Below are 12,593 nucleotides of genomic sequence, written 5' to 3'. Positions count from 1 at the left end.
CACTGAGCAGCACAGACAGACAGACAGACACCTGTTAGGGGAATCAGAGACAAAGCACGAGAGAAAAATCCTGCAAACTTGGATTAGGGAGAAAAGCAACATGGAGGGAGGGAGAGAGACAGAGGGAGTGGGAGGGAGGGAGCTCTGGGCTCTTGCTGTGCCGTTTTAATCCCTTGCTTTTGTATTTTAATCAATTCCCTCTCTCTCTCTCCTCAGGAATCTCTTTGATGAAATGCTGCAAGGAGATGATCCAGAAAGACATTTTGTGAGAAGGAGGAGGAGGAATCCTGGGCCAAGAATCGTTCTCTCCGCTGGGGACTGACTGACTGAGACCTTCACCGCAGCCTGGACCCGATGGGGGTCACGTGAGTAATGTCTGGGTTACTCTGGGATCACTGGGATATTCAGGGGACACTGGGGGGGGGTCACTGGGACAATCGGGGACACTGGGGCGTCACTGGGACATTCTGTGGACACTGTGGGGGGGGTCACTGGGATATTCAGAGGACACTGGGGGATCACTGGGACATTCAGGGGACATTGGGGGGGGGTCACTGGGACATTGGGGACACTGGGGGGGTCACTCAGACATTCTGGGGACACTGGGGGGGGTCACTGGGACATTCAGGTGACACTGGGGGGGGGGTCACTGGGACATTCAGGTGACACTGGGGGGGTCACTGGGACATCCAGGGGACACTGTCTGGGTCACTGGGACATTCTGGGGACACTGGGGGGTCACTGGGACATTCTGGGGACACTGGGGGGGTCACTGGGACATTGAGGGGACACTGAGGGATCACTGAGGGATCACTGGGACATTCTGGGGTCACTGGGGGGGTCACTGGGACATTCTGGGGAGACTGGGGGGGTCACTGGGACATTCTGGGGACACGGGGGGGTCACTGGGACATTCTGGGGACACTGGGGGGGTCACTGGGACATTCTGGGGACACTGGGGGGTCACTGGGTTTTAAACAGGATGGTGGAGATCACACAGAGAGGGGGAAGGGATTGAACAGGGAGAGGGGGAAGGGATGGCTGCCATTTTGCCCAAGATGGGGGCCGCGCCGGCCGCCGTTTTCTCCATGCTGTCCCCGTGCCATAACACACAAATATATAAATGCATTATAAATATATAGATAATATATTATAAATACAAGTTGTTGTTGTGGTGGTGGCCCAAACACAAAGGCCGCCACTCTGGCATCCCCGGCTGCACTCTGGGCTGACTGGCTGCACTCTGGGATGCCCGGCTACACTCTGCCATCACTCTGGGGTCACTGGGACATTCTGGGGTCACTGCGGGATCACCGGGGGCACTCTGTCGGCCACCTGCAGCCATTTTGTCCAAGATGGTGGCTGCGTTGCCCGCCATTTTGTCCAAGATTGCGTCTCGCCGGCCGCTATTTTGTTTAATTTATTATATAAATAATTCAATTGTTTAAAATGTAATGTTAATAATTCAATAGTTTAATTCAATATAAAAATAATCAATTGCTTAATTTATTATATAAAGAAGCCAATTGTTTAATGTATTATATCAATAATTATTTAATTTAATGTACAATTGGTTCAACTATTTAATTATATAAATAATTCAACAGTTTATATTATATAAATAATTCAATGCATTAATTCATGATATAAATAATTTAACAGCTTAATTTATTATATAATAATTCATGTGTCTAATTTATATCAGAAATCCAATAGTTTAATTTATAATGAATTGTTTTATTTATTGTATAAATAATTCAATTGCTCAATTCATTATATAAATAATTCAAGTGTTTAATTTATTATAAAAATAATACAATAGCATAATTCATTCCATGAATAATACAAGTGTTAAATTTATTATATAAAGAAACAATTCTTTAATTTATTATATAAATAATTGAATTGATTATTTGATTATCTAAATAATTCAAATGTTTAATTTATGATATAAATAATTCAAAAGCTCAAATCATTAGAAAAATAATACAAGTGTTAAATTTATTATATAAAGAAACAATTAGAATCATAGAAGTTTACAACATGGAAACAGGCCCTTCGGCCCAACATGTCCATGTCGCCCAGTTTATACCACTAAGCTAGTCCCAATTGCCTGCACTTGGCCCATATCCCTCTATACCCATCTTACCCATGTAACTGTCCAAATGCTTTTTAAAAGACAAAATTGTACCCGCCTCTACTACTGCCTCTGGCAGCTCGTTCCAGACACTCACCACCCTTTGAGTGAAAAAATTGCCCCTCTGGACCCTTTTGTATCTCTCCCCTCTCACCTTAAATCTATCCCCCCTCGTTATAGACTCCCCTACCTTTGGGAAAAGATTTTGACTATCTACCTTATCTATGCCCCTCATTATTTTATAGACTTCTATAAGATCACTCCGAAACCTCCCACTATCCAGGGAAAAAAGTCTCAGTCTATCCAACCTCTCCCTATAAGTCAAACCATCAAGTCCCGGTAGCATCCTAGTAAATCTTTTCTGCACTCTTTCTAGTTTAATAATATCCTTTCTATAATAGGGTGACCAGCACTGTACACAGTATTCCAAGTGTGGCCTTACTAATGTCTTGTACAACTTCAACAAGACATCCCAACTCCTGTATTCAATGTTCTGACCAATGAAACCAAGCATGCTGAATGCCTTCTTCACCACCCTATCCACCTGTGACTCCACTTTCAAGGAGCAATGAACCTGTACTCCTAGATCTCTTTGTTCTATAACTCTCCCCAACGCCCTACCATTAACGGAGTAGGTCCTGGCCCGATTCGATCCACCAAAATGCATCACCTCACATTTATCTAAATTAAACTCCATCTGCCATTCATCGGCCCACTGGCCCAATTTATCAAGATCCCGTTGCAATCCGAGAGAACCTTCTTCACTGTCCACAATGCCACCAATCTTGGTGTCATCTGCAAACTTACTAACCATGCCTCCTAAATTCTCATCCAAATCATTAATATAAATAACAAATAACAGCGGACCCAGCACCGATCCCTGAGGCACACCGCTGGTCGCAGGCCTCCAGTTTGAAAAACAACCCTCTACAACAATTTTGTATCCAATTTATTATGTAAATAATTCAAGTGTTTCATTCATTATAAAAATAATTCAACTAAATATTGAATTCTTTATATAATAAATTAAACAAAGGAATATTTATATGATGAATTAAACTATTGCATTATTTTTATGATACAATAAATAAACACTCATTGTTTATGTAACAAATTAAACAATTGATTATTTAATGAATTGAACTGTTCAATTATTTATGAAATGAATTGAACGATTGAATTATTTATATTATAAACTAAACACTTGAATTATCTGCTTCCAATGTCTTTGTTTTTCGGCCTGATATTAAGATCATCAATGGAGGCTGCCTCACCCAGCATGCAGCGCGGTTCAGATTGTGCCCTATCTGAATCAGTGGAGCCCAGTGCGCAGGCGCGGTAGTGCCTCATTACCGGTCAGTGTGTCCTGAGCATGCGCGGCCAGTCGAGGCTGCGGGAGGAGCACGTTCGGTGCAGGTCAGAGGATCGGAGCAAGAGGCTCAATAAACCCCGGGGCCCGGGTCCGGGCTCAGGCCCAGGCTCAGGCTTTACAAACCCCGAGTGCGGCCCCAGACCCGAATATAAAACAGTGAACATTATCCCCCCCTCACTACCCGCCGGGAAATGAAGGGGAAATGGGGATCGGTCAGGGAGCGTCTGTAAATGAAGGAGAAATGGTGATCGGTCAGGGAGCGTCTGTAAATGAAGGAGAAATGGTGATCGGTCAGGGAGCGTCTGGAAATGAAGGAGAAATGGGGATCGGTCAGGGAGTGTCTGTAAATGAAGGGGAAATGGGGATCGGTCAGGGAGCGTCTGTCAATGAAGGAGAAATGGTGATTTCCATATCTTCAGTCATCCAGGGAGCTCGAGCTTTGGATGCCGTTCCTTTCCTCCTCGTGGGAATCTGTCCACTCTGTACCCAAACCAACTCCTCCTTGAAGGCCTCCCACTGTTCAATTACTGTTCTGCCTGCCAATTTTTGATTCCAATCCACCTGGACAAGATCCCTTTTTAACTCACTGGAATTTGCCCTCCTCCAGTTAAGTATTTTCACATTTGACTGTCCCCTGTCCTTTTCCATAACTATTCAAAACCTAATGAGATTATGATCACTGCTGCCCCACTGAAACATGCTCCACCTGCCCCACTTCATTCTCCACACCCAGCCCACTGCTGGACTCACACTCACTCTCTCACACTCACTCACTCTCTCACACTCACTCTCTCACTCACACTCACTCACATTTCTCTCTCACCGTTTCACTTATGGTTTAGGGCCACTGAAAGATGATGCGATGGGTTTGGATTTCAGCACAGGGAGGAGGGAGAGTGTGTGGGACGGGGATTTACAGCTTTGAGTAATGAGAGAGGAAGTAATGTTCCATAGAATGTAAAGTTATCTGATCTGAATTTCTATCCTGTAATTACAGTGATAACTTTTATAAACTCCTTTTACAGGGGAGGATTTGCAGAGGGAAACTCAAACCAAAGATCACGTCAAGATCTGACAGAGTCACTCGATTCATCAGGACCTGAATATCATCGGCCTTTGAATGTGGAAGGAGAAATGTTTGTCTGTTCTGTCTGTGGGAGAAGATTTTAAACATCAGTGTGAGTGGAAAAGCACCGAGACACACACACAAGTGAGAGTGTTCCAGTGCACTGTCTGTGGAAAGAGCTTTAACCAGTTACACAGCCAGAAAAAACATCACACCATTCACAGCGGGGAGAAACCGTACACGTGTTCTGTGTGTGGACGAGGCTTCAACTGATCGTCCAACCTGGAGAGACACAAGGACACCCGGACCATGGAGAAACCGTGGAAATGTGGGGACTGTGGGAAGGGATTCAATTACCCTTCAGAGCTGGAAACTCATCGACGCAGTCACACTGGGGAGAGGCCGTTCACCTGCTCCGTGTGTGGGAAGGGATTCATTCTGTCATCCAGCCTCCAGACACACCAGCTGGTTCACTCTGATGAGAGACCTTTTAAATGTTCTGACTGTGAGATGAGGTTTAAAAGCAAAATTAATCTGCTGATACACCAGTGTACCCACACTGGGGAGAGGCCGTTCACCTGCTTCGTGTGTGGGAAGGGATTCACTCAGTCATCCCTCCTCCTGACACACCAGCGAGTTCACACTGGGGAGAACCCGTTCACCTGCTCCGTGTGTGGGAAGGGATTCACTCAGTCATCCCTCCTCCTGACACACCAGCGAGTTCACACTGGGGAGAGGCCGTTCATCTGCACCGTGTGTGGGAAGGGATTCACTCGGTCATCTGAGCTTCTGACACACCAGCGAGTGCACACTGGGGAGAGGCCTTTTAAATGTTCTGACTGTGAGAAGAGGTTTAAAAGCAAAATTGAACTGCTGAAACACCAACGCACTCACACTGGGGAGAGACCGTTCATCTGCTCCGTGTGTGGGAAGGGATTCACTCGGTCATCACACCTTCTGACACACCAGCGAGTTCACACTGGGGAGAGGCCGTTCACCTGCTCCGTGTGTGGGAAGAGATTCACACTGTCATCCACCCTCCTGACACACCAGCGAGTTCACTCCGATGAGAGACCTTTCAAATGTTGTGACTGTGGGAAGAGGTATAAAAGCAAATGTAATCTGCTGACACACCAATGCACCCACACTGGGGAGAGACCGTTCTCCTGCTCCGTGTGTAAGAAGAGATTCACTCGGTCATCCATCCTGCTGAGACACCAGCGAGTTCACACTGGGGAGAGACCTTTTAAATGTTCTGACTGTGAGAAGAGGTATAAAAGCAAATTTAATCTGCTGACACACCAACGCACTCACACTGGGGAGGGGCCGTTCACCTGCTCAGTGTGTGGGAAGGGATTCACTTGGTCATCCTCCCTGCTGAAACACCACCGAGTTCACACTGAGAGACCTTTAAATGTTCTGACTGTGGGAAGAGATTTAAAATCAGAAACGAACTGCTGAGACATCGACGCACTCACACTGGGGAGAGACTGTTCACCTGCTCCGTGTGTGGGAAGAGATTCACTCGATCATCCCACCTTCTGAAACATTAACTTGTTGACACTATTGAGTGACCTTTTAATGCAGTGACTGTGAGAAGAGCTTTAAAAGCAGAAATGAACTGCTGTCACATCAACGCATGCCCATTGGTTGAGAGACTGTTCACCTGCTCCGTGTGTGGGAAGGGATTCACTCAGTCATCACACGTGCTGAGACACCAGCGAGTTCACGAAATGAGCAGGTCCAACGAGCCGGTCTGTAACACAGGCCAATGACTCAGTGCAGCTCGTGACCCAGTCACTGGGCTCCGTTATAGCCTCTCCTTTGAGTAACACACAAAGAGAAATTGTAAATCTGAAACAGAAAGAGATAATGTATAACACTTCATATCAACCACCAGTTTTTCCCTCTTTCCGGCTTTTAAAACAATCTGTTTCACAGTTTGTCAAACCCGAAACAGCCTCTGGGATTTGCTGATTGAGAATTTCAGTGGAAATTGGGACCGTCATTAAGTATCGGAACAAATATCCCCGCTGAGGTTTCAGGGTTGTTATTGGTTTATTTATATCAGTGAGTGACCAATTTTAAACCAGGTGAGGGTCTAAACTTAAGGTAAGAGCCTGGGATAGACAAGAGATTCTTCAATGTATTAAGTTAAATTACACTGATTCCACCAACACTGGACATCACATCCCTCAAACATTGTTACCTGTTACTGTATAAAACTGGTGAGGGTGGAAATGGGAAATAACTGAAAAAAACTTCATTGTATCAAAGTTAATTCTGATCATTATTATTATACAAACATTCTACAGCCTATCCCTTAAAAAGGACCCAATATCAAACCAGTCCCCAGTCCTTGGGCCTGTGCCTATGTTGTGATTTGCACCCGCTTCTGACTGACTTGGTATCAGACGCACTCCCGTCAACAGTAAACGGATGGAGCCGGATCCATAAGAGAAAAGTGAGGACCGACCTCCGCGGTTCTCCCAGAGTGCGGGAGGCGGAGTAACAGCAGCAGACAGAGAGATCTCTCTAAACCAGCCGCTGCCGCCGGAGAGAAGCGAGTCCCGTTCCGAGCCGTGTCTGTCAGGCGCCCGCTGACCCTCTCTTCACTGAAGGGGACCGATTCAGCACCAACTCACACACCCACCATTGGATCATTGAATCACCTTCAACACCTGAATTACATCACCACTTAATCCTCTCTTCACGAGGAAATACAAACCTTGTCCATGCAACCTGTCCTCATAATGTAACCATTTTAGCCCCGGTATCATTCTGGTCTTTCTGCGCTGCACCTCCTGCAAGGCCAATATATCCTTCCTGAGGTCTGGTGCCCAGGACTGAATGCCGTACTCTAAATGTGGCCTCAACAGAGTTTATAGAATTCTAACATAACTTCCACCCTTTTGAATTCCAGTTCCCTTGAGATAAAGGCCGACATTCCATTTGCCATTTTAATTATTCTTTGCACCTGTCTGCCAACTCTTCGTGATTTCCCGAAGTATCTCTGCTCACCCACAGTTCCTGGCTTCTCACCATTTTGAAAATACTCTGATTTATCTTGCTTCGGGCCAAAGTGGATGGCCTCACATTTCCCCAGATTGAAACTTTGAACAGTCTGGGGCTCTTTTGTATCGAAAAGAGAAGGCTGAGGGTGACCTGATCCAGGACTTTAAGATTATGCAAGGGTTTGATCGGTCAGATGTAGATAAGGTGTTTGTACTTTTGGGAGTGGGGATGTGAGAACTTAGGGCCATGAATATAATAGTCATCAATAAATCCAATATCGCATTCAAGAGAAACATATTTATCCAGAGAGTTGTTAGAATGTGCAGCTCTCTCCCACACGGAGTAGTTAAGGCAAATCGCATGGATGCATTTACGGTGAAGCGAGATAAACACATGGAGGAGAAAGGAATATTCAGGTTTGCTCATCGGGTTAGATGAAGAGGGGTTGGAGGAGGCTCGTCTGCAGCATAAACACCGGTATAGTCTGGTTGGGCCGAATTGCCTGTTTCTGTGATGTACATTCTATGTAATTCTATGTAAGCTCCATCTGACACAGTTTTACCAACTCACTGAATCTATCCATTTCCTTTTATAACTTTATGCTCCCATCTACACGACTCACTGCACCCAAACTTGGTGTCGTCGACAAACCTGGATATACCGCTCTCTATTCCTTTATCTGCCTCATTTATGCAGATCCCTGGGGGACACCACTAATCAAATCCTGTCAATTTGAGTACATACCCATTAACCCTACTCTCTGTCTCCTACCTCCAAACCAACTCCCTCCCCATGTCAATCGGTTGCTTTGAATTCCACATGTTCTCATTTCTGTTAACAGTCTCTGATGTTAAACCTTATCGAATGCCTCTGGAAGTCAATATACACATAACCCCCATAGACACTCCATTATTTACCACATTAGTTACATCTTCAAAAAGGTCAACTAGTTTCGTTAGACTTGACTAACACTTTACAAATCCATGCTGGCTCTCTCTGATCAATTCAGGATTATCCAAGTGCTCAGTCATTCTTTCCCGAATAACGGATACTGGTAACTTCCCCACAACAGACGTCAGACTAATCGGTCTATAATTTCCTGTTTTATCTCTCCTACCCTTCCTAATTAATGGAATGACATTTGAAATTTTTCAATCCATGGAACAATTCCTGAATCAAGAGAGTTTTGAACGATCATGACTAAAGCATGTCCAATTTCCTCACCTATTCCCCTTAGTCCCCTGGGATGGTCACCATCAGGTCCTGGAGATTTGTTTATCTTTAGTCTAATTGTTTTCTCCAATACCATTATTTTACTTACACTGAATCCCCTTGATTTATTTTCAGTTTTCCTCGTGTCTCTGGTACATTATCCTCATGCTTTTCTGTGAGTGTCAAAAAAGGCTGCTATTTCCTGATTTTTCAATTACAATATCACCTCCATTTGTCTTTAAGGGGCCCACATTACTCTTAGTCACCCTTCTTTCTCTTAATGTACGTGTAAAAACCTTGAAAGTTGTCCTTAATTTCACTCACTAGTTTTTCTCGTTTTCCCTCTTTGCACCTTTTACGATTTTTTTTTAGTTTCAGCACCACAATAAACAACTCTTCACTGTGAAATTTGCTCAATTAGTTCTTCAGTGTCAGAGCGAGAATTGTCCATCCCAAATTTATTTCAAGTAACAAACACAAGCACAAATATTCATTCGTGTATCAAAGCACTGATGGACACAGAAAGATAAACACAGCTTGAAACGCAGTCAGTATCGGGATTCACAGGGAAACGGGCAAGTGAAATAGACAAAGATCAAACAGTCTGAACCCACAACAGAATGTGACGTGTAGCTGATAGATATTAATGAGAGGAGGTGGGAAACAGGACCATGACTTGGCTCCGTGGCTTAGTTAGTTAAAGCGCTTGTTCAGTAAACAAGCGATCCTGGGTTCAACTCCCTTTGTTTAATTCGTGGTGTTTAGTGAATTTTAGACGGAAAAACGCACAGTGCGGTGTTTGTGTTTTGTTCAGGAGCCAACACAGAACTGATCAGGAAGTCTCTTCAAAAATGCCTTTTCATTATACAGACAGCCCTCTCATAGAATGTGTCCGTGACACGTTCTTGTTTCTGGGCTCGTTGAGGTCGGGGGATAATTCTCGATTCGAGGGTCATACCCTGGAGAAGCCCTAATTTAACCCTAGACTTTTGATCTCGACGTGCGGTTCAAACTTTTGCAAAGAGGAAAAATAAATCCCCAAATCACTCCACCTGAATCTCAAGCGCTTTCGGAAGAAGTTCAGTTCAAACAATCAGGACTTTAAAGGCACCTCAATGACCTGCACTTTCATTGAACGAGCTTTGCTTACAATTGCATTCGACCTTGAAACCGCTCTGGTCTTTCATCTCACTGAAGCAGAGTTTGGCCGCTTTGTGTCTGTGATCATGTCGGTGACGAGGTTAGTTCTGATATTGGTCGCTTTCAATTTTTAAGATCTCGTCAAGTTCAGGGAAAAGAAACCAAGAATCGAATTGTCCCTGTAAGTGATGAATTGAAGGGATTGGTGCTCCAAGCAGATCTGGAAAATGCGCAGTGCGGTCGCTCAGGAATTCCAAATCCACCCTCTCGCCACTCGGCGATCATATTAACTGAGCTTTACTCTGGCCCAGTGACACCGCGCTGAAATCGAGTATTTCTCCGGCACGTTTCTCTTAACTTCACAGTTGCTGGTTTAAGACTGAAGACCGGCTCGTAGGATTTTCACTCCTGCAAGTTTCAACCATTCATTTTGTAAAAGTAAACTGACAGTGGACAGCTGTTATATTGGTCACTGCAGCCTCAAGGTTTAGCTCAGTGAATTACTGGTTTCGCAGGTGACCTCTTCACTTGTCTCGATGGTGCTATTGGTTAGATTGATTCGAGCCCTTATTTTATTTTTCCTCAGGATTCATCGCCTCAAAGTTCCAGGGTTTCAATGTGTGTTTTGTCTGCAAGAAAATGTACCGTGATCATTGCCGGCTGAGCAGGGCTGATATTCCACCATTTACCCTGTGGACTAAAAAAAACCTTGTGATCGGAGAGCAGGCACATGAAACTTATAAAGGAATGGAACATTGGCTTCACGGAAATCACAATTCATCTTGACAGACAAGATCCTGAAAGGCGAATTCGCTGTGACATGGAGATTTCTGTAGTGAGCGAGACCAGACTGTTTCTATGTTCAGAGAATAAATGGCGCACGCTTTATGTTGGAAAAGCAAAACGGTGGGGATTTTTGTCATCGCCCGATGCCTTTCGTGTTGTATCAATTGTCCCTCGTTGCGTTACTTTCATCTTGTTCTTGTGATAAATGGCGACAATTGCCTGCTTTGATAAATTTAACAACGGCTGCACCAGATTCCTGGCGTCAAAAACACTGAACTTTTAATCCCACTCTTCAGATACAGTCTGTAAAATAATGAAATTTCATCACATGAAATGCACAAAAATCAAAGATTCCAACCACTCGCTGTGTAAAGAAGTTCTTACTCATGTCACCTTTGGTTCTTTTGCCAATCACCTTAAATCTATGCCCTTTGGTTCATGTCCCTTCCGCCAATGGGAACAGTTTCACTCTATCTACTCTGTCTGTCAAATCTCCTCTCAGCCTTCTCAGTTCCAAGGAGAACAATCCCAGCTTCTTCAGTCTATCCACGTAATTTAAGTCCCTCATCCCTGGAATCATTCCAGTAAATCTCCTCTGCACCCTCTCAAGGCCTTCACATCCTTCCAAAAGTGCACTGCCCAGAACGGGACACAATACTTCATTTGTGGCTGAAATAGTGTTTTATGAAGGTTCATCATGACTTCCTTGTTTTCTAATGTATGCCCTCTTCATAAAGCCCAGGACCCCGTCTGCTTTTTAAACCGCTTTCTCAACCTGCCCTGCCACTTTCAACGATTTCTGCACATATACCCCAAGATCCCTCTGTTCCTCTGACCCTTTCAGAATTGTGCCCTCTAGTTTATCTTGCCTCTCCTCGTTTTTCCTACCGAAATGCATCACCTCGCATTTTTCCGTGTTAAACTTCATCTGCCACGTGTCTGTCCATGCCACCGGCGTGTCCATATCCTCTTCAAGTCTATCATAGAATCATAGAAGTTACAACATGGAAACAGGCCCTTTGGCCCAACATGTCCATGTCGCCCAGTTTATACCACCAAGCTAGTCCCAATTTCCTGCACTTGGCCCATATCCCTCTATACCCATCTTACCCATGTAACTGTCCAAATGCTTTTTAAAAGACAAAATTGTACCCGCCTCGACTACTGCCTCTGGCAGCTCGTTCCAGACACTCACCACCCTTTGAGTGAAAAAATTGCCCCTCTGGACCCTTTTGTATCTCTCCCCTCTCACCTTAAATCTATGCCCCCTCGTTATAGACTCCCCTACCTTTGGGAAAAGATTTTGACTATCGACCTTATCTATGCCCCTCATTATTTTATAGACTTCTATAAGATCACCCCTTAACCTCCTACTCTCCAGGGAAAAAAGTCCCAGTCTGTCTAACCTCTCCCTAAAAGTCAAACCATCAAGTCCCGGTAGCATCCGAGTAAATATTTTCTGCACTCTTTCTAGTTCAATAATATCCTTTCTATAATAGGGTGACCAGAACTGTACACAGTACTCCAAGTGTGGCCTCACCAATGCCCTGTACAACTTCAACAAGACATCCCAACTCCTGCATTCAATGTTCTGACCAATGAAACCAAGCATGCCGAATGCCTTCTTCACCACCCTATCCACCTGTGACTCCACTTTCAAGGAGCTATGAACCTGTACTCCTAGATCTCTTTGTTCTATAACTTTCCCCAACGCCCTACCATTAACGGAGTAGGTCCTGGCCCGATTCAATCTACCAAAATGCATCACCTCACATTTATCTAAATTAAACTCCATCTGCCATTCATCGGCCCACTGACCCAATTTATCAAGATCCCGTTGCAATCCTAGATAACCTTCTTCACTG

At 44.5% G+C, this 12,593-nt stretch overlaps 2 protein-coding genes across 2 annotated transcripts in view; one reads left to right on the top strand and one right to left on the bottom strand.

Moving 5' to 3' along the window:
* Positions 1-1,378, bottom strand: part of LOC137313232 (zinc finger protein 774-like) — a 21,080-nt gene extending 19,702 nt beyond the window's left edge. The window contains exon 1 of the mRNA XM_067979371.1: positions 1,161-1,378. Coding sequence (XP_067835472.1) covers positions 1,161-1,378 — 218 coding nt within the window. The remainder of the gene's footprint in view (positions 1-1,160) is intronic.
* LOC137313231 (zinc finger protein 84-like) overlaps positions 1-10,846 on the top strand; it is a 17,579-nt gene extending 6,733 nt beyond the window's left edge. The window contains exons 3-4 of the mRNA XM_067979370.1: positions 217-365; positions 4,535-10,846. Of these exons, the coding sequence (XP_067835471.1) occupies positions 4,885-6,036 (1,152 nt within the window). The 5' untranslated portion in view covers positions 217-365; positions 4,535-4,884 and the 3' untranslated portion in view covers positions 6,037-10,846. The remainder of the gene's footprint in view (positions 1-216; positions 366-4,534) is intronic.
* The last annotated feature ends 1,747 nt before the right edge of the window (positions 10,847-12,593 follow it).

The sequence above is a fragment of the Heptranchias perlo genome, unplaced genomic scaffold (genome assembly GCF_035084215.1).
Source record: "Heptranchias perlo isolate sHepPer1 unplaced genomic scaffold, sHepPer1.hap1 HAP1_SCAFFOLD_444, whole genome shotgun sequence".
Classification (NCBI taxonomy): Eukaryota; Metazoa; Chordata; class Chondrichthyes; order Hexanchiformes; family Hexanchidae; genus Heptranchias; species Heptranchias perlo.
Note: the sequence above shows the minus strand (reverse complement) of the source record. Positions and strands in the feature narration are given on the sequence as shown.